This window comes from Mustelus asterias, chromosome 6, assembly GCF_964213995.1.
Source record: "Mustelus asterias chromosome 6, sMusAst1.hap1.1, whole genome shotgun sequence".
NCBI lineage: Eukaryota > Metazoa > Chordata > Chondrichthyes > Carcharhiniformes > Triakidae > Mustelus > Mustelus asterias.
Window position 1 is genome coordinate 115,061,077 of NC_135806.1, and position 22,361 is coordinate 115,083,437.

General features: G+C 44.3%; 1 protein-coding gene across 1 annotated transcript in view; it reads left to right on the top strand.

Annotated features, from left to right (window-relative positions):
* The window catches only part of LOC144495099 (cardiomyopathy-associated protein 5-like), a 96,456-nt gene extending 77,586 nt beyond the window's left edge, over positions 1-18,870 (top strand). The window contains exons 10-13 of the mRNA XM_078214982.1: positions 6,990-7,123; positions 8,357-8,471; positions 14,428-14,604; positions 15,472-18,870. Coding sequence (XP_078071108.1) covers positions 6,990-7,123; positions 8,357-8,471; positions 14,428-14,604; positions 15,472-15,724 — 679 coding nt within the window. The 3' untranslated portion in view covers positions 15,725-18,870. The remainder of the gene's footprint in view (positions 1-6,989; positions 7,124-8,356; positions 8,472-14,427; positions 14,605-15,471) is intronic.
* The last annotated feature ends 3,491 nt before the right edge of the window (positions 18,871-22,361 follow it).

A 22,361-nucleotide genomic window follows, 5' to 3' on the forward strand; every position in this document is an offset into this window, starting at 1 on the left:
TCCTATCTATGTCTCTTTGCAGCCTACAACACCCCTCCACCTCATCCACTACTCCACCAATCTTGGTGTCATCAGCAAATTTACTGATCCACCCTTCAGCCCCCTCCTCTAAGTCATTAATAAAAATCACAAAGAGCAGAGGACCAAGCACCGATCCCTGCGGCACTCCGCTAGCAACCTGCCTCCAGTCCGAAAATTTTCCATCCACCACCACCCTCTGTCTTCGATCAGATAGCCAGTTACCTATCCAATCGGCCAACTTTCCCTCTATCCCACACCTCCTTACTTTCATCATAAGCCGACCATGGGGGACCTTATCAAACGCCTTACTAAAATCCATGTATATGACATCAACCGCCCTACCTTCATCAACACACCTAGTTACCTCCTCAAAAAATTCTATCAAATTTGTGAGGCACGATTTGCCCTTCACAAATCCGTGCTGACTATCCCGGATTAATCCGCATCTTTCTAAATGGTCGTAAATCCCATCCCTAAGGACCTTTTCCATCAATTTACCAACCACCGAAGTCAGACTAACCGGTCTATAATTACCAGGGTCATTCCTATTCCCTTTCTTAAACAGAGGAACAACATTTGCCACTCTCCAGTCCTCTGGCACCATCCCCGTGGACAGCGAGGACCCAAAGATCAAAGCCAAAGGCTCTGCAATCTCATCCCTCGCCTCCCAAAGAATCCTAGGATACATTTCATCAGGCCCAGGGGACTTATCGACCTTCAGTTTATTCAAAACTGCCAATACATCCTCCCTCCGAACATCTATTTCCTCCAGCCTATTAGCCTGTAACACCTTCTCTTCCTGAAAAACATGGCCCCTCTCCTTGGTGAACACTGAAGAAAAGTATTCATTCATCACCTCGCCTATCTCTACTGATTCCATACACAAGTTCCCACCACTGTCCTTGACCGGCCCTAACCTCACCCTGGTCATTCTTTTATTCCTCACATAAGAGTAAAAAGCCTTGGGGTTTTCCTTGATCCGACCCGCCAAGGACTTCTCATGTCCCCTCCTAGCTCTCCTCAGCCCCTTTTTCAGCTCATTCCTTGCTAACTTGTAACCCTCAATCGAGCCATCTGAACCTTGTTTCCTCATCCCTACATAAGCTTCCCTCTTCCTTTTCACAAGACATTCCACCTCTTTTGTGAACCACGGTTCCCTCACTCGGCCATTTCCTCCCTGCCTGACAGGGACATACCTATCAAGGACACCCAGTATTTGTTCCTTGAAAAAGTTCCACTTTTCATCAGTGCCTTTCCCTGACAGTTTCTGTTCCCATCTTATGCCCCCTAATTCTTGCCTAATCGCATCATAATTACCTCTCCCCCAATTGTAAGCCTTGCCCTGCCGTCCGGCCCTATCCCTCTCCATTGCAATAACAAAAGACACAGAATTGTGGTCACTATCTCCAAAGTTCTCTCCCACAACCAAATCTAACACTTGGCCCGGTTCATTTCCCAGTACCAAATCCAATGTGGCCTCACCCCTTGTCGGCCTATCCACATATTGTGTCAGGAAACCCTCCTGCACACACTGCACAAAAAGTGCCCCATCCAAACTATTCGACCTACAAAGGTTCCAATCAATATTTGGAAAGTTAAAGTCCCCCATGACAACTACCCTGTGACCCCCACACGTATCCATAATCTGCTTAGCAATTTCTTGCTCCACATCTCTATTACTATTTGGGGGCCTATAGTAAACTCCTAACAACGTGACCGCTCCTTTCCTGTTTCTAACTGCAGCCCATATTACCTCAGTGTGCATATCCCCCTCAAAGTGCTTTTCCGCAGCCGTTAAACTATCCTTGATTAACAATGCTACTCCTCCACCTCTTTTACCAGCTTCCCTACACTTACTGAAACATCTATACCCCGGAACGTCCAACAACCATTCCTGTCCTTGTTCTACCCACGTCTCCGTAATGGCCACAACATCGTAGTCCCAAGTAGCAATCCACGCCCCAAGTTCATCCACCTTGTTCCGGATGCTCCTTGCATTGAAGTAGACACACTTCAACCCACCTTCCTGTCTACCGGTACCCACCCTTGACCTTGATACCTTCCCCAATACCTCACCACCCTCAACACTGACTTCCGGACTACAACTCCTTTTCCCACTCCCCTGACAAATTAGTTTAAATCCCCCTGAAGAGCCGTAGCAAATTTCCCTCCCAGGATATTGGTGCCCCTCTGGTTCAGGTGCACCCCGTCCTGTTTGTAGAGGTCCCACCTTCCCCAGAACGTGTTCCAATTATCCACGTATCTGAAACCCTCCCTCCTGCACCATCCCTGCAACCACATGTTTAAGTGCACTCTCTCCCTGTTCCTCAACTCGATATCACGTGGCACCGGTAGCGTACCAGAGATGACCACATGTTTTGTCTTTGCTCTCAGCTTCCAGCCCAGCTCCCGAAATTCCTGTTTTAAATCCCCGTCCCCTCTCCTACCTATGTCGTTGGTACCAATGTGTACCACGACTTGTGACTGTTTCCCCTCCCCCTTAAGAATCCGGAAAACACGGTCCGAGACATCACGGACCCTGGCATCCGGTAGGCAACAAACCATCCTCGAGTCTCTTTTGCTGCCACAGAACCTCCTATCTATCCCTCTAACTAACGAGTCCCCAATAACTATTGCCCTCCCGCTCTCCTCCTTACCCTCCTGAGCCACAGGGACGGACTCAGTGCCGGAGATCCTCTCACTGCGGCTCACCACTGGTATGTCGTCCCCCTCAACCGTATCCAAAGTGGAATACTTATTGCTAAGGGGAACGACCACAGGGGATCCCTGCACCGACTGCTTCTTCCCAGCCCCTCTCACCGTCACCCATCTATTTTCATTCCGCGGAGTAACTGTATCCCTGAAGCTTCTGTCTATGGCCATCTCTGCATCCCTAATGATCCTAAGTTCCTCCAACTCCAGCTCCAGTTCCCTTACACGGTTTTGGAGGAGCTGCAGATGGATGCACTTCTCACAGGTATAATCAGCAGGGACACTGACGTCGTCCCTCACCTCGAACATAGTGCAAGAGGAACATTGCACTGCCTTCACACCCATCCCCTCTAGATACCCTGCCAGTACCAGGTAGATAATGATCCAGTTCTCTTTTTTAAAAGCCACAAGTGCCTCCAGCACACTCTCAGGCATTACATTCCAGATACAAACTACTCGCCACGTGAGAAAAGCTTTTCTTCATGTTGCTGTCGTTTCTTTTGCCTATCACCTTAAATCAGAGTCCTCTGGTCCTCGATCTTCCCACCATTGGAACAGCCTCTCCCTAATGTCAGGATCCCTCATGATTTCAACACCTCTAGCAAATCTCCTCTCAATCCTCTCTTCTCCGAGGTGGACAGCTTCTGTCCGTGTAATAGGAAACTTGCAACACATGTTAAGATACTAAGCCCCACTGCTTCCATGGTCACATGATCACACACATGCCTCCTTTCTACTGCTTAGTTGCCTTTGATGGCAAGAACACCATCAAAGCAATTGTATAAGATAAAGAATGCACCAGGTGCTGACAGCTTCTTTGAGGTATTATTTTACTGGCTGCCTCTGACAGAAGCTGGGCCAGTGATAACACTAAATGGCCCCGATCAGTGGTATCCTTGGTCTGAATGTGCAATGTTGCCTTCTTATACAGGCCACTGCACCATTGCTGGGTCTACCAGCACTGAGGATAGTCTTGGCCAATCTCACTGAACATGTGCCCTACATCCCTCATTCTGTATCCCACCTGTCACTCTTCTCATCAATTCTGAATCTTCCACCCCTTCTTTGTCTTCTCCTGATCCACGCATTATTTTCTGCCATCTCTCTCCTATTTCCTCCAGCATGTAAATCTTGTCCTCTCGCTCTCCTCTCACTTTCTCCCTTGCTTTCAGTCTCTTTGGGCTGAATTTTCTCTCTTTCTGTCTTTCCCTCTCTGTCTTTCTAGCTCTGTGTCTTTCTCTTTCTCTGTGTTTTTCTCTCTTTTTTCTCTCTCTTTCGCAGCCTCTCTCACGCTGTCTCTTTCTCGTTCTCTGTTGCTTGCTGTCTCTCTTTGTCACTTGCTCTCTCTTTCTCTGTTGCTCTCTCTCTATCTGTCGCTCTTTCACTGTCACTCTCCATCTCTCTGTTGCTCTCTATTGCTCGCTCTTTTTCTCTCTCTTTGGATTGAATTTCCACTCTTTCTCTCTCTCTTACTTTGGGTCAGATTATTGCTCCTGACTTGGGAGCACAGAGTCAGGCTCATGCTTATGTCAGCAAACATCTATTGAAATTGCAAGCACTGATTCTATTCAACTACAACCTGCAATTTGTTTCAAAATTTAAAGGGCAGGGCATTTAAATGACTTGACAGCTTGACAAATCCAAAGACCTTATCCACTTTTTGTGCACACTAATATCTACTCTTAACAATCCACCTGACTCCTCCAAAAGGGGTACCTGATCTCCCCAAAATGGCACCTTACCACTCCAAGTAACTCCGGTAGGTTTAGAGTTTTTCTTCAAATGTCTAAAACCCAAAAATCATGTTTTACAACGCTGGGTGAAGAAAATTGTTTCTGAACATCTGTTGACTCCCTGAACCATGAATGTTCGAAATATGTCCCACCCTAGCAAAAATGGCGTGTGCTGGGTTTGGGGGAAGGACTTCTGGATTCCAAGCTCCAGCGTCATAGCGTCATGTTGGTGAAGATCTGGAGCCCTTCCAACTTTACAAAAATTTGGATCACTCTCTCTTTCTTGCTCTCTCTCTTTCTTGTGCTCTGTTTCTTTCTCTCTCTCTTTTGCTTTCTCTCTCTCTCTCTCTCTTCCTCTCGGTCTTTCTCTCTTTCCTTTCACTCTCTGTCTCTTTCTCTCTGTCTCTTTCTCTTCTCTCTTTCTTAGTTGTCCTACCTAATCTCTCTAATGCACATTGGGCTGAATCTTAAGTCCCAAAAATGGCTGGATTAGATTGTGTTAAAAGTTAAAATGTAAAAGACCTGGGACAGGAATGGAGTTATTCCACTTCCAATCTTAACCGAAGTGGGATGAGGGGTGGGCTATATATCTGTTCAGAGGAGATGAGCTGGTCATTCGAACTATTATGATGAAGCTGGTTGCAGCAACCATTCTATTTTTATCCAGAGGTGGTTGGGTTTCGATGCCTCTGGAAACTCAGCAACTTAAAGGAGGTGAGAGAAGCTGAATCCATGAAGTAAGTGCCTTTACAGCACTGCTTGTAGACCAGGGGGAGGAGTGATGCTTCCTTTTAGGAACAAGCTACTCAGTAAGCAAGCCTCTGCACCTAACTCACAATCTGAGTGCTCCCCCAACAACTATTATCATCCACTCTCTAACACCCCCTCCAATCTCTCTTACTCGCTCAATATCTGCTCTCTTAGGCTTCAACCCTGTAAGGCAGGCTTCCTGTAATCAGACTACCTGTGGGTGGCAGATCACTTAAAACAGCCCCACAGATAAATTCTGCACAATATTTCAAAAACCTGTTTTCCAGATTTCCTGCTTTCACAACAGCCTCCCCCGCCACCTCCACACGGAACTTGTCACCAGGCTAAAAATCCAAACCGTTGTCTCTGTTTCCAGCTGTCTTCCTGTCCTTTCATATTGTCCCTTTTCCCTGACCTAGACCTCAGGTTGTCTCAGACCATTTCCAGCAGAATTTGCTTTTTGTTAGTTTTTTGTAGATTTAAAAAAAAAAATTCTTTCATGGGTTGTGAGCATCAAGGCCAGCAATTTTGCTCATTCGCATTGCCTTTTTTGAACTGCTGCTGCCCACTTGGTGTAGGTACTCTCACAGCGCTGATAGAAAGGGAGTTCCAGGGAGCTAAGATCATAAGACACAGGAACAGAATTAGGCCACTCGGCCCATCAACTCTGTTCCGCCATTCAATCATTGCAGATATTTTTCTCATCCCCATTCTCCTGCCTTTTCCCCATAACTCCTGATCCCCTTATTAATCAAGAACCTATCTATCTCTGTCTTAAAGACACTCAATGACCTTAGGAATATTGTACCAATGATTGATGGCCAATTTGACATTGAATCCTGTGATCTGGATGGTATTACACAGTTGGACAAATATAGAAGTAGCCAAGGAGCAGGGTAGAATGATTCAGCTCTTTAACGTCTCTAGGCTTTGTGGCCTAGAAACATTTGCTCCCTTATCTTCTAAATCCTCTGATTAGGGAGCAACCCTTTTCTATCCTCCAGGCTTTTGAACTTTAAACATCTTAAAGATGCTGAGGTCTATGTTGAGGACAATTTCTAAAGAGAAAGTTAGTTTGAAGACCAGACCAATGAAGCTAAAGGATCACATTTTGAACATCTCAGCCATACAATTTTGGAGTGTGAATGTCCAGAGTTAGATTTGGACTTGAATCCACAGTCTTCTGCCCCCAGAGAAGGAAACACTACCAACCAAATTACATTGATACTTAAGAATTGGCACCAATGATAATCAACTCAAACGGTGGCACATTGGTTAGCACTGCTGCCTCACAGCGCCAGAGTCCTGGGTCCGATTCCCGGCGCGGGTCACTGTTTATGCAGAGACTGCGCGTTGTCTGTGTGCTCCGGTTTCCTCCCACAGTCTGAGAGACGCGCTGGCTAGGTTCATTGGCCATGCTAAATTCTCCCTCAGTGTACCCGAACAGGCGCCGGAGTGTGGCGACCAGGGGATTTTCACAGTAACTTCATTGCAGTGTTAATGTAAACCTACTTGTGACACTGAAAAATAAACTTTAAACTTAAACAAAGGAAGCTCTTCTTAAATATGAAAAGAAGGGCTTGGAGCTCAGTTCAGAATCAAATACTCAGGGTTCACACTCACACTTGGTGGGATGAATCATATTACGTTGGCGTAAGGAGGTTGGAAAGTTGTTTCACCTCAGTAGAATCCACGCAGGCTGAGATCTGCCTTATGTTCGATTATGTTTAGTAGCACTGCAGTTCTATGACTTTACATTTTACTTTATTTTAGGTCAATAACAGGAATCAGAGGATGTGAGCTGTCCGTCAGACTGCAGCCACTTGAGAACTTCCTATTCTTCGTGAAAGCTGTCAATGCTCTTGGATCAAGTGACACCAGCAAGCCAGCACTGATTTCTACTAAAAGTAGGAGATTCATTCCGACATGTTGCTGTACAATTTTAGATTGAAATCTATAGTTACTGGATTTTTGTCTCATTCTTTAAACAACGATTTGTAATTTCAGACTCGTGTGTAAAAGTTGCCGACCACCTCTGTGACCGGTACAATCTGGCAGCTCAGTGCTCTGCAGTTTGTTGAACTGAATAATCAGACAAATTCTTATACACACAAAATAAAACAAAAAATATAAAATGAAGTAGTTTAAATACTGAAATGAGTTGCATCACAAGTAATCAAAGTTCCCTAATTGAAACAGATGCATATTAAAACATATTAAATGAAACAGAATTGCAATTAAATAGAACGGTCAAAATAATTTAGAAATTTGCGTAACAGTAAGAGTTCTCGGTGAAATGAAATGAGGTCAGAGCCAGAGGAGAAGAGAGGTTGACAGAAAGAGGAAGTGTTAGAATGATGAGGAGGGGCAGCACGGTGGCACAGTGGTTAGCACTGCTGCCTCACAGTGCCAGGGACCCAGGTTCGATTCCCGGCTTGGGTCACTGTCTATGCGGGGTCTGCACCTTCGCCCGGTGTCTGCGTGGGTTTCCTCCGGGTGCTCCGATTTCCTGCCGCAGTCTGAAAACTGTGCTGGTTAGGTGCATTGGCCATGCTAAATTCTCCCTCAGTGAACCTGAACAGGTGCCCAAGTGTGGCGACTAGGGGATTTTCACAGTAACTTCATTGCAATGTTAATGTAAGCCTACTTGTGACTAATAAATAAACTTTAAGGAGGGAGCATCTTAGTTAACGGGGTGGATAGGACCCACCCCCTGAAATTTAACGATATTCATGCTGGTGACCTCTGCAGTGCACAGAGTGTGGGAGATTCTTCTCTGAACTCCCACTGAAAAAAAACCAACATGAATTACTCCAATTTTCACACGAATTCGACACTATAATTTTTTTGGGAGAATTCCGCCCCTTGTGTTTTCTCTGTGGCGAAAAGGCAGATACTGATTGGGTACAGGATTAAAAATGACCCACTTAGGTATCGAGTGAAATTATCACCTACGTTTTGGGAGGTTCCTGGGCTGTTCAGTGAGATGGAAGATGAGTGTCCGTAGCTCAAAGCCGGGATGGCGGAGCTAAATGGATTCCGAGAGGTTAGCTTTGGGAAGTGTGCAAATATTGAAAGTTGAAAAGATGTTGTTGGTAAAGATTGTGTTCCATTTTTTAAATGAATTTGTCACTAAATAGATACTCGCTTTCAACTGAACAAAGCAACAGTCCCTCCGTATTTACAGCTGTCTGAAGACGGGACAGTAATTCATTTTGACGAATTAGCTGTGGAAAATGAAAGCTGCCTGACTGAGTGAGTATAGCCATAATATTGAACCAAGAACAATTCTGTCACGTTATAACTGGTTTCTCAATGCAAAAACACTCTTTCCTCTTCCCCTCTCTCCACACCTTGCCATCTATCTCTTTAAGTTTGCTATATTTTTGTTGCAATCTCTTCCATCTGCAGTATAGCATCGTAACAGATTCTCCCGCTCGCACAGTTCTGATGAAGAATCGAATGGACCCAGAACGTTAACTCTGTTTTCTCTCTGTACGGATGCTGCCAGATCTGCTGAGTTTTTCCAGCATTCTCTGTTTGTTTCAGATTCCAGCGCCCGGGGGATTTTACTGACATTATAACTAGTGGTTGACTGGAGCTTTTATATTTTATATCACAGCCTGAAAGTGGACTGTGATGGCCCAGTGCATTCATCAAGCTCCAGCATTCTGTGTCACGGTGTGATCGGATTCAGGTCTACACATCCATGATTCTTGCACAAGTCAAGTACCTTCTTCAGTCGAGGAGACTCTGGCCAATTCTGACCTGCTGGACTTATCCCAGATTTCCTTTCTCCCATCCTTGTTAGCTGCGACTTCAGCTGTCAGGGCACCAAGAAGTGCGATTCCCTTTCTTAATGATTTGCTGTGATCCAGATTGCATTGCCTGAAAGTAGATTCAATAATAACTTTCAAAAGAGAATTGGATAATTAGGGCGGCACGATGGCACAGTAGTTAGGACTGCTGCCTCACAGCACCAGGGACTGGGGTTCAATTCCGGCCTCGGGTAACTGTTCGTGTGGAGTTTGCATGTCCTCCTCTCGTCTGCATGAGTTTCCTCCAGGTGCTCCGGTTTCCTCAAAAATTTCAGGCCCTCAGTTAATATGGCCTTATGCAGTGACCTTTCCCCATTGCGCCTCTGCGGCGGCTGCCCCAAGCTTTACTGCATCCCTCAACATGTAGTCCTGGACTTTGGAATGTGCCAGTTTACAACTCTTTACACTGAAAGACCAACAGGTTTCAGGTAGACCAAAGAGGGCCTTTCACTGATTTGATGATCCTCCAGCTGTGTTTGATGTTTGTCCCAATCTGTGTCCCTGGGAATAGCCCATAGAGCACAGAGTCCTGCCTCACAGAGCTGTTCTGAATGAAACTCTCCAAAAACCACTGCATTTCTCTCCAGACCTTCTTTGCAAAGGCACATTCCACAAGGAGGTGGACAATAATCTCTTCCCACCACAGTCACCTCGAGGGCAAAGTGCAGCGGGGATGAGACTCCGGGCGTGTAAGAAATATTTGACAGAGAGGGCCCATCTCACCACCAGCCAAGCTAGGCCTTGGTGCTTGTTTGAAAGTTCTAGCGATGAGGCATTCTGCCAAATGACTTTGATAGTCTGGTCAGGAATTTGAATCTTCTTTGCACCCTTTCTAATGCAATCACATTCCTCCTATAGTGCGGCGACCAGAACTGCACACAGTGCTCTAGCTGTGGCCTAATGAATGTTTTATACAGCTCCGTCATAACCTTCCCACTCTTATATTCTATGCCCCCAGCTAAGAAAGGCAAGTATCCCATATGCCTTTTTAACCACTTTATTTACCTCTCCTGCTGCCTTCAGGGATCTTTGGACATGCATCCCAAGGTCCCTCTGGTCCTCTGTACTTCCTAGTGTTTTACCATTCATTGTATACTCCCTTGCCTTGTTAGTCCTCCCAAGATGCTTCACCTCACACTTTTCAGGGTTCAATTCCATTTGCCACTGTTCTGCTAATCTGACCAGCCTGTCTGTATCATTGCATTTGGTACGCTATCAGATGTTTGTACTCGCCTCGATTTAGACACGCGAGCTGGTACTTCCTCCTCCTCGGATTTTTTATTGGCAGACAGGGTAGGGAAATGGAATGGCTCAGAGCTAAAAACATATGGCACGGTGGCACAGTGATTCAATTCCGGCCTCTTAAGTTAAAGTTTTAGAGTTTATTTATTCGTGTCACAAGTAGGCTTACATTCCTGGCTGCAATGAAGTTATTGTGAAAAAAATCCCATAGTCAGAGGAAACCGGAGCGCCCAGAGGAAACCCGCACAGACACGGGGAGAATGTGCAAACTCCACACAGACTGTCACCCGAAGCTGGAATCAAGCCTGGGTTCCTGGCACTGTGAGGCAGTATTGCTGATCACTGTGCCACTGTGCCACCGTGCTGCCATGAACAAGAGCAAGATATTGTAGATACTGGTAACGTGAACTAAAAACAGAAAATTCTCAAACCCCTCAGCAGATCCAGCAAATCTGTGGAGAGAGAAACAGAGATAACTTATCAGTTCCCCGACCTTCCATCACTCATGAGTTTTGATGAAGAGCTTGGATGAACCTTAACTTGCGCCTGCTAAACATTGGAAAGAGCAGCCCTCATCACTCAATCAATCCTACCGGTTTAGCCAGACTGTTAGTAACTTGGGTATCTTGTACAGGTGTGAACTGAGTTTCCAACTCCATACGATCACCATTAAAAAGACTGCTTACTTCCTCTTCTGTAACCTCACCCATCATCATTAACGCAGTCCATTCTCTGCTGAAAATCTCCATAGTAAGGAGTCCAACAACACCAGGTTAAAGTCCAACAGGTTTATTTGGTAGCAAACGCCACTAGCTTTCGGAGTGCTGCTCCTTCATCAGGTGAGTGGGAGATCTGCTCATAAACAGCAAACAGAGCATATAAAGACACAAACTTAACTTACAGAATAATGAATAATGATTGGAATGTGAGTCCTTACAGCTAATCAAGTCTTAAAGGTTCAGACAATGTGAGTGGATTAAGCACAGGTTAAAGAGATGTGTATTGTCTCCAGACAGGACAGCCAGTGAGATTTTGCAAGCCCAGGCAAGTTGTGGGGGTTACAGATAGTGTGACATGAACCCAAGATCCCGGTTGAGGCCATCCTCATGTGTGCGGAACCTGGCTATCAGTCTCTGCTCAGCGACTCTGCGCTGTCGTGTGTCGTGAAGGCCGCCTTGGAGAACGCTTACCCGAATATCAGAGGCTGAATGCCCGTGACCGCTGAAGTGCTCCCCAACAGGAAGAGAACAGTCTTGCTTGGTGATTGTCGAGCGGTGTTCATTCATCCGTTGTCGTGGCGTCTGCATGGTTTCCCCAATGAACCATGTTACCGCAAGCCCATGGATAGACTCACGATGCTCCACTTCTCCCGCTTCCACCCTAAACATGTTAAAGAAGCCATCCCCTACGGACAAGCCCTCCGTATACACAGGATCTGCTCGGATGAGGAGGATCGCAACAGACACCTCCAGACGCTGAAAGATGCCCTCATAAGAACAGGATATGGTGCTCGACTCATCGATTGACAGTTCTGACGCGCCACAGCGAAAAACCACACCGACCTCCTCAGAAGACAAACACAGGACACGGTGGATAGAGTACCCTTCGTCGTCCAGTACTCCCCAGAGCGGAGAAGCTACGGCATCTCCTCCGGAGCCTTCGACATGTCATTGATGAAGACGAACATCTCGCCAAGGCCATCCCCACACCCCCACTTCTTGCCTTCAAACAACCGCACAACCTCAAACAGACCATTGTCTGCAGCAAACTACCCAGTCTTCAGGAGAACAGTGACCACGACACCACACAACTCTGCCACAGCAACCTCTGCAAGACGTGCCGGATCATCGACACGGATGCCATCATCTGACGTGAGAACACCATCCACCAGGTACACAGTACCTACTCTTGCAGCTCGGCCAACGTTGTCTACCTGATACACTGCAGGAAAGGATGTCCCGAGGCATGGTACATTGGGGAAACCATGCAGGCGCTACAACAATGGATGAATGAACACCGCTCGACAATCACCAGGCAAGACTGTTCTCTTCCTGTTGGGGAGCACTTCAGCGGTCACGGGCATTCGGCCTCTGATATTCGGGTAAGCGTTCTCCAAGGCGGCCTTCACGACACACGACAGCGCAGAGTCGCTGAGCAGAGACTGATAGCCAGGTTCCGCACACATGAAGACAGCCTAAACCGGGATGTTGGGTTCATGTCACACTATCTGTAACCCCCAGAACTGGCTTGGACTTGCAAAATTTCACTGGCTGTCCTGTCTGGAAACAATACACATCTCTTTAACCTGTGCTTAATGCTCTTTCCACTCACATTATCTGTACTTTTAAGACTTGATTAGCTGTAAAGACTCGCATTCCAATCATTATTCATTATTCTGTAAATTGAGTTTGTGTCTTTATATGCCCTGTTTGCTGTTTATGAGCAGATCTCCCACTCACCTGACGAAGGAGCAGCGCTCCGAAAGCTAGTGGCGTTTGCTACCAAATAAACCTGTTGGACTTTAACCTGGTGTTGTTAGACTCCTTACTGTGTTTACCCCAGTCCAACGGCGGCATCTCCACATCATGAAAATCTCCATATCCAGATTCAACTGGGGGTGAAATTGGGTGAAATTTATCATGTTACTGATTGATGATTCATCCATTTCAGACAACTGGCATAGACCAGTGTCACCCCTGATTATTCCAAAGCCCTCCTTACTCGCCTTCTGTACTGTACTGTCTATAAATCCTAGACTTTCCAATCTTTGTTGTTGGTATGTAATCACACCTAGTCCTGCTCGCTAGTCTTTACTGGCTGCCATCACATTCCCTGCTGCCTTTAGCCCACCATTGGCAGCTATGCCTTCAGATGCTAGGTTCACATTCTGAAATTCCTTCTCTAAATCCCCCTCCTTTATTTCCAGTACCCTCCTTAAAACTCATCTCTTCGACCAGGATTTAGGTCATTCCTTCTAATTGCTCCATCTTTAGTTTGGTGTCTGTGGTTCACATGCCTGTGTCCTTGGCATGTTTCTCTACATTAAAAAAGCACGATAATTTGCAGGCTATTGTTGAATGAGCAGCTTTTCTCAGTGCTTGTCTCCCGGCAATCATGACAGTTGTTGTAACGTTGGTGTTGCGACAGTGTGCAGATTGGCAGAGTCTCTGACATTTAGACAAGCCGAAAGAATTGTTCACACAATAAATGTTAGTTTGGACATGTTGAAGGAGGAGGATAATGTGGATGATGTTCTGCAGTGCAGGGTGAGGGAGATCTGATCCTTTCAGAATTCACAGCCCCATTGCAGTGTATCAGTTCCTGGCTGCAGAACTCAATATGTGACGAGACTTTGCCAAAGTGGCCAATGACGTGTTCCTCCTCAGAGGGTGGTGGGAATCTGGAATGCACTGCCTGGGAAGGCAGTGGAGGCTGGAAACCTAACAACCTTTAAAAAAATATTTGGATGAGCACTTGAAATATCATAACATTCAAGGCAGTTCATTTAGGACAGATGAGGAGGAATTTCTTCACTCTGAGGGTGGTGAATCTTTCGAATTCTCTGCCCCAGAGAGGTGTGGACGCTCAGTCTGGAGATGCAGACATAATGAACCAAATGGCTTCCTTCTGCACTGCAATAATTCCGTGATTCAGTCATTGAGTATGTTCAAGACCGAGATCAGTAGATTTCTAGATGATAAAGACATCAAGGGATATGGGGATAGTGCGGGAAAAAGACATTGAGGTAGATCAGTCATGATCTAATCAAATGGCAGAGTAGGGTAGAGGGGCCGAATGGCCTATTCCTGATTCTATTTCTTATGTCACTTGTGGCAGAAGCTGTTTCTCAATGATTGGGCTCTTTAGCCATCAGTAATCGTATACCATATAAAAACATATGATCTGAAATGGATTTATGTTCTATGTGTCCATCGTTTTTTGTAGACTGAAGGATGCTGAACCATTGAGTACCTTGAACTTAATGCAGGCATTGTTTTTATAAGTGTAAAGTACTTCTGTGTAATCCTCATGAATTATCAAAGACAATTGTTCTATTACAATACGTGACAGAGATCTTGCAGATACTATGTGTGGATTGTACTTCTCTGTTGTAAGTTATTGTCCTCAGTGAATCTATACTCTTTCTACAGGTGCTCTGCTGTGCTTGGAGAATCTTTGCCTGCCCGCGGTCGACATTATTGGGAAGCAATAGTAGACCGATGTGAGGCCTACAGGATTGGAATAGCAAATCCCATCACTACAAGAAGTAGCTCACTGGGGAAGAACAGAAAGTTATGGTGCATGCGATATTATGCAGTGCCCGCTGGGTATGGTTTGTCCTATATCCACTAAATAGTTGTGGGAAGAGGAGGGCCCATTCATTATAGTCCTTTGAGCATGCTTCCAAATGAGCTCAGTTGAATGCTAACTTGCATTTGCATCCAAGCTTCTACTAAAGGGTGTTTTTCCTCACTAATTTTGCCTAAGCCTTTCTGGGCAAAGGTTGGGAGGAGGCTGTGGGTAGATGTAGAGAGATAAACAAACCCCTTGCTGCATAGAATAACCTTAGCCTTAACTCTAGTCAAATATTTCTGAGACTTTTCTGGTCCGCATGATTCATGCGGTGCATTCACCCAATAAACCGCTGGGTCAATTTACCAAGCCATTTTGTAAATGCAGCATTGATGGTTTTTGCTACATAGCTTTACTATCATTAGACTGATAGTTCATAGTTGCAAGACCTATGGCCTCAAACAGCATACCCCAACACATAGTCGAGTAATGTGTATATAGATGAGATTGCTAATGCATTGAACATTTATTCTTTTTAGTTGTAAGTTCTTTTCTTGGACGTAGTCATTTGACTAAAGGGGGAAGGCTATTGAGTTGGATGATCAGCCATGATCATAATGAATGGTGGAGCAGGTTCGAGGGGCAGAATGGCCTCCTCCGGCTCCTATTTTCCATGTTTCTATGTTAATGTCGATAAATTCCAAAACGTGTTTGCTTGTATCCCTCAAACGCATAAATGCGTTCACCCCTCATCCTGCGGATAGACTTCTATTGATATGGTTGATGTAGTAATAATTCATGTTTAAACTCCGTGCAGCCCTCATTAATTGTTTGCCTCATTTCAGTCTGCTTCGTGCATGACCAGTTTGTTATCTTGTTAATATTCCTTCTCTCTCTAATAGGCACAGGTATGAATTTCTTCATGATGGTACATCACATGATGTCCTTATCACAGATTTCCCAGCAAGAGTTGGTGTTTTTGTGAACTGTGACGTTGGTCAGTTGTCCTTCTTCAATGCCCAAAGTGGACAGTTACTTCATACCTTCCAGCATCAATTCACTGACTTCATCTGCCCAGCATTCGTGGTGGAGAGGCCTGGATTCCTGACTGTCTGCACTGGCGTTGAATTGCCTGAGTTTGCTAAATGCAGTTAATGCCGTTCGTTTTTTCACGTCATCAAAAGTCTTTAATTGTCCGAGTTTTTGAACAGTAGCTAATGAACATTGCAGTGTTTTGTTTTCCGTGAGGGCACCCCAAACTTAACCTGGTACATAATTGAAGGTATGTCCGTCCCATCAGAAGCGAGTTGTTATTGATTCAATGCGGATGATTATTGGCAGTTCAATTATATATGCCCAAACAAGCAAAAAGAGAAACGTGTCCCATTTTGTTCACACGCTACTGGGAGGCTGCCAATCGTGCAAAAACTACCATCAACCAAGAAAAGGCACTGACCGTCACTTAAGGAACTTTTATTTATTGATCTTATCTCCATCCATTGAATTGGAGTCAGACTTGAGCCAATCCCGGACTTTATGCATTATCGCCTAGTTTTGATTTTTTATTTAAAGACTTCAGTATTATGGTCATTGCTTTTCTATTAGTTTGATGGGAACTCTTTGTAGGTCTTGTTGGAAGGAAAAGGCATTTTAATCCAATTAGGATTCTCTCAGTTAGTAAAAGGTTATGCTCAGGAGCTAAGTATCTTTATTAATTTTAAAATATGCATTTTATTTAATGATGTGCTTATATCCTGGCCATCATGTTTACTAAGATAAGAAGTATGTCTTCCAGAATCGCTTTACATTAATAGCTTTTCCATGGTATTGCCTATTTGCTAAAGTAGCATTGCCATCTGGATTGTTTCAGGAATTTCAGAGTGTTTAACATAGATGGTCTTGCTTGAAAAGTTTTCTTTTCGTACTGCGGTTATATTTGCTGCAGAGCTGCACTCAGAAGTTAACGTGTTATGCTGTAAAAAATGTGGATATCAACCTGTAAACAACCTTAAGCGTTGTAACTTGTTGACCAGTATTACTCTACCCCTGCTTTCTCCTTTGTGCATTTGGCAAGTGCATTGGAAATGTCATCAGTTACCTTCAAACCTAGGAAAATGGAGTTTGAAAGCAAGGGAAAAACCAACGGGGCGCCTTTCAGAGGTTCCTGGTGATCTAGTAGTTGGGATTTACAATCATGACCGCTTTTGTGCACATTATATTGCAAGTGACAAGTCAGATTCCATCAACAATTTTTCCATCTTGACTAGGACAACGTAGGAGTCATCAGAGCCCCTAATGATTTAGTCGATGGAATTCAGCATGCTCACCAGGTGGCCTGGCTTCAGTTCCCAGTAAGTTTTTGTTTCTATGTTCAGTAAGGGAGTCAGGAGAAAACATTGAGTGTATTCAAGAGGCGGCTGGATATAGCACTTGGGGAAAATGGGATTAAAGGTTATGGGGAAAAAGCAGGATTAAGCTATTGAGTTGGATGATCAGCCATGATCATGGTGAATGGTGGAGGAGGCTCGAAGGGCCAAATGGCCTCCTCCTGCTCCTATATTCTATGTTTCTATGGAACAAAGGCAGGTCAATGAAGGTACACCATAGCCTGATCTAACTGAATATCAGAACAAGCCCATAGGACTGATGAATTACTCCTGTTTCTGTATTTGTGAAATAAATGAGCAAATCCAACACTTAACCAGCCTAACCATTTGTGAATAGTTTATCCCTGATCATCACTGCTGAGAAATGGTTCTATTCTTCACTGTTGGTCGTGGGAAGATGAGAAAGCTTTACTGACAGAAGGAACCTTTGGTGCTGACTGGTGAATCTATTGTGTACAAATATACAATAACTAATCATCTTCGATCTCACAAAAGCCTTTGACTCGTTGAATCAAACTACCCTTTGGAAGGTGCTACAGCGGCATGGATTCACAGACATCATCTGTCTCCGACAAGACTGCAAATCACAGTGCAATGCAATGGCCCCACCACAAACCCCTTTCCTGTCAAAACAGACATCAAGCCAGGCTCAATCTTTCACTGCAACTTACTGCTGACACTTTCCCCCAAGGCGCGGTAATAACATTATCGCACTCTAGGTGAACACTTCAACCTCTACCAGCTGAAGGTCACCACCAAGACAACAACCACATCTGTAATAGAACTATAGTAAGCTGACAATGCACAGGTTAGTGCTCACTCCAAAGAAGAAACTCCAAAAGAAAGTCACTGAAGCCAATGAGAGCATGGGACTTGCCTTGAACTTCAGGAAGACCAAAGTCCTTACCAACTCACAGCAAATGTATCAAATCCAATACCTTTAATTGGGACTCATGCGCAATGTTGAAAAGTCATGCTCACTTCCTATATCTTGTAAGCTACGAAAAGCTGACAGTGGTGAAGAAGTAAACCACCAAATCCAATGGAAAATTACATACCCGCGTTTTCCATAATGGTGATATCAGACCCTACACTAAGCTCAAAGTCTTTTGGGCAGTGGTTGTCCTCACTCTTCTGTGTGGTGCTGAACCTCGGGCAACTTATAGATAGATACCATATCTAGGCCCTAGAATAGCATCCCCAATGCAGCCTTAGAAGGATTTTGCGAATCAAGTGGGAGGACAGAAAATCAAAATGAGCATCCTTCAAGACACAGACATGCAAAAAGCAGACCCGAATAACCTCAGATCCACTGAGATGAATGGGACACATCATCAGAATGCCCGACTCAAGACTCACCCAAAACAGATGCTCTATTCGGTGCGAGCCAGGGAGCCCATTCATACGGAGACCCTGAAGGTCTGCACCATTCACATCAACATTTAAGAAGCAGGGTGCCCACTCACAACCAAAATGGTGAGCCATCATCAAAAATGGTGTCAAAACCTCCCAGTCAGATTTGATGGAGGTCCACAGGATCCTGACAGGTTCCGACAGGTCAAGATGGGCTGTTCCCATTAGCTAATGGCACAGGGACTAGGGGACACAGAGTTTTGGTTTTGGGTAAGAGATACGTTGTTCCGGGGAGGTACTTTATGCGAAATGGGTGGTGATGACCTGGAACCTACTGCCTGTGAGGGGAGTGGAAATGGAGAGAATCAATGATTTCAAAGGGAAATTGATTGGGCATTTGAGGAAATTAAACTTACAGGACTACAGGAAAGGAGCGGGGGAATGGAACTGATTAGATTGCCCTACAGAGAACCAGCATGGACCTAATGGGCTGAATGGCTTCCCTCTGTGCTGAAATGGGGCTATGACGCAACAAGAGCAGCCATTGAGAGAGGACAAGTGAGACAGATGGAAAGAGAGAGCGGCTGCTTGAGCTAACAACCCGCCATCACCTCTACCAACCAACAATTGATGTCCTTACTGTGGGAGAGCCCTGTAAGGTGAAGATAAGCCATCTGCCAACCCCACAGCCAACACTGGCATCTCACGTCCACCCAGCCATCTGCAAAAGATGAATCATTCTCAACAGGGGATTGCCGAAGATGCTGATGATGAACTGATAATCACTGGCACGTATACTATAGTTATTCTCTTTCCCTCCTTTGAGATGCTCCTTAATATCTACCCCCTGAACCAAATCTTTGGTCATCTGCCCTTATATCTCTTGAGATGGTTTGGTGTCAAATTCTGCTTTATAACTCTTTCCTCTGAAGTGCTTTGGATGCGTTACTACATGAAAGGTGCTATATAAGTACACGTTGCTGGTGTTTTTTGGTGCATTAGAAAACATTTTACTCACAATGCACCCACTATCAATTTCAGGTCACTTTTACTTGTGTCGAATCTGAACTTGAGTCTCCAGTGGTGAAAGAGTTAATTTTTGAGCTGTGCTATGGCCAGACTCTGTAAATGTCCCACATCTTGCATTGCGTGCAACTATCAAACAGGAATTGGATAAATACTTGAAATGAAAACATTTGCAGGGCTGCGGGAAAGATCTGGAGAGCGAGTCCAGTTGGATTGTTGCCCTACCAAATAGCTGGCACATGCTCAGTGGGCTGAAAGGCTACATTTGGTGCCGTATCATTATGCTTTATCTTAAATGGCAGCACGGTGATACAGTGGTTAGCACTGCTGCTTCACAGCTCCAGGGACCTGGCTCCGATCCCTGGCTTGGATCACTGCCTGTGTGGAGTTTGCACATTCTCCCCGTGTCTGCGTGGGTTTCCTCCGGGTGCTCCAGTTTCCTCCAACAGTCCAAAGATGTGTGGGTTCGGTTGATTGGCCATGCTAAATTGACCCTAATGTCAGGGGATTAGCAGGGTAAATGTGTGGGGTTACGGGAATAAGGCTTGGGTGAGATTGTGGTCGCTACAGACTCAACGGGCCGAATGGCCTCCTTCTGTACTATAGGGATTTTATGATAAACCCTTCTGAACTCGGGTCTTTTAAATAAGTGAACATTTTAAGTGTTCGTGTTTATTATTTTTGACGCTATGAGCCAAAAGGTATCTTTCAAAATAGACAATAGGAGTGTGTAACTGAATCAAGTGAATTTGAAATAATCCTCCCTTCAAAATACTTTGAAGAATTGAAATTTAAATTGAAGAAAGGCAACATTATGCACACATTACACTTCTCAGTCTTGGTTCCCTCAATTAAATGAGAAAGATTCAATTACATTTTTTTATGATAACTGGTGGAATTAATTGATTGATCTGCTTCTGGCACAAAAAAAATGTAGTGAAGTTTGGAATTCAACTTTGAGACTTTCTCTGAAAAAAGTCACTGAAGAATCTTTTCAGAGAAACGGTACAGCTTGGTTTGTTATCTCGAACACTGCGAATAGCTTCTGTTTTCAAGATCATCACTGCAAGATTGGGCTGCCCTGGGGAAAAGCTGTTACTACTGGGTAGGTTTTTGAATGTGGAGCCAGGAGGAGTCATGCTCTTCCTACATTTTGAGAAGGTGGGCTTCTAATTCAGCTCCTCCCAGCACCGCCTCCAATTCCTCTCCCTGGCCACAGTGACAAAATTACTGCTCTGAAAATGAAAAACAAATATCCACGGTTGCAGCAGCCTATTCCTTCTATCTTAAAAGTACTGACTACATTTACACAAGATGCTCGAGTTTGAGTGGGAGGGAGAAAGTAAGGAAATCAGTATTCATAAACAATCATTCTTTGTCTCAAGGAATCGCCTCGGCATCAAAGAATAGTTTGATAGTTATAACAGATATGTGGGACGTCTTAGTATAACACAACTAAAGCAATGCCTAATATCGAGTTACCTCACTGGTATGATTTGCTTGGAACTTCTGTGAGCTTGTACTTCATGTACGAACTTATAACTGCTAGATTTGTGTAATAACTTAACTGTTTATATTAGTGTATTATACTCTCCCACAACATTATCTTAAAATAGTATTCTCACCTGGACATGGTGGCACAGTGGTTAGCACTGCTGCCTCGCAGCACCAGGGACCCAGGTTCAATTCTGGCCTTGGGTCACTGTCTGTGCGGAGTCTGCACGTTCTCTCCCCATGTCTGCATGGGTTTCTTGCAGGGTTTCCTCCCACAATCTGAAAAGACGTGCTGGTTAGGTGCATTGGCCATACTAAATTCTCCCTCAATGTACCCGAACAGGCGCTGGAGTGTGGCAACTAGGGGAATTTCACAGTAACTTCATTGCAGTGTTAATGTAAGCCTACTTGTGACACTAATAAATAACCTTTAAACAGTTTTCTCTAATGTCAGTTCATAGCAGCATGTTTGTTCTGCATCTTTATATTGTGATATGTACGTAAGTATGTTTTTACACTCTGGAGCACACTCTGTTATTTTGTAGTTTATTTATATGGCTGAAAATTGGCCTAAGTTTTATTTTAATAAATTAAAATTTATAAGCATGAGAAACAAATATATTTCATATTCAAGCACTGGTATACAAAAATAGTAGGTGATATGTGATACTGGGCTGTTTGACTTGTGCAGTTTCTCAGTGAAGAAAGCTCAATTGGAGCTTGTGCCGTATAATGGTGTTATATTGAAAGAATATTGGTAGTGAATTAGTTTATGTTAACTCCTGATTGACTGTTTGAACCCAACTCTTACCTTATCTTTTTTGCATTGGAATGAATTTCTCTTTGCTAAGTACGGAAGCAAATGCAGATTATTGTTTTGAGTCTCTGAACATTTGCAGGTGGATGAAATGTTTTTACTTAGTGTAATATAGATAATTTATTTTTTACACATTCTGCATTTAATAACTCTTTTAGCAACTTTCTGCCCTGTCCGGTATTTGAACTGGATTTTTCTTTTTATAAACATCTGATGTGCTGCAGAGTGGGAAACCTGGAAGTAAGATGATGTGGACAGAAATGACAGTGTGTTCGATTGCAATTTTGAGTTGGTCGATTCCAATTTGATGCCAAGGTGATTCTGAATTTTACAGTCACGAATAGTCGCGGTCTGCCAAATATCTGTCATCTTGCTTCTGAGCTGTTATTCATTTCAGAATTTTAAGGGGTAGCAAACAAGCTTCAGATCTAACAAATCCCTTTGTCATAATTCAGCCTCATCAACCCCTCATCTCATTCAATCCCGAAAGCCTTTGGGTGTCCTGAAAAGTCACTAATTGTCTCTTTTTTTGTGCTCAATGATGAGATTTGAGTCACTGGCAAGGCCAGCGTTTATTGCCCATCTTGAATTATCCTTGAAACAGTGAGCCCATTTACGCTGTCAACTTTATTTAACCTCCTGTGAAACGTATTCTGCAATTTTATTTTCCTTTCATTAGATGAAACTATTCTGCTTGATCTATCCTTTCCCCTTT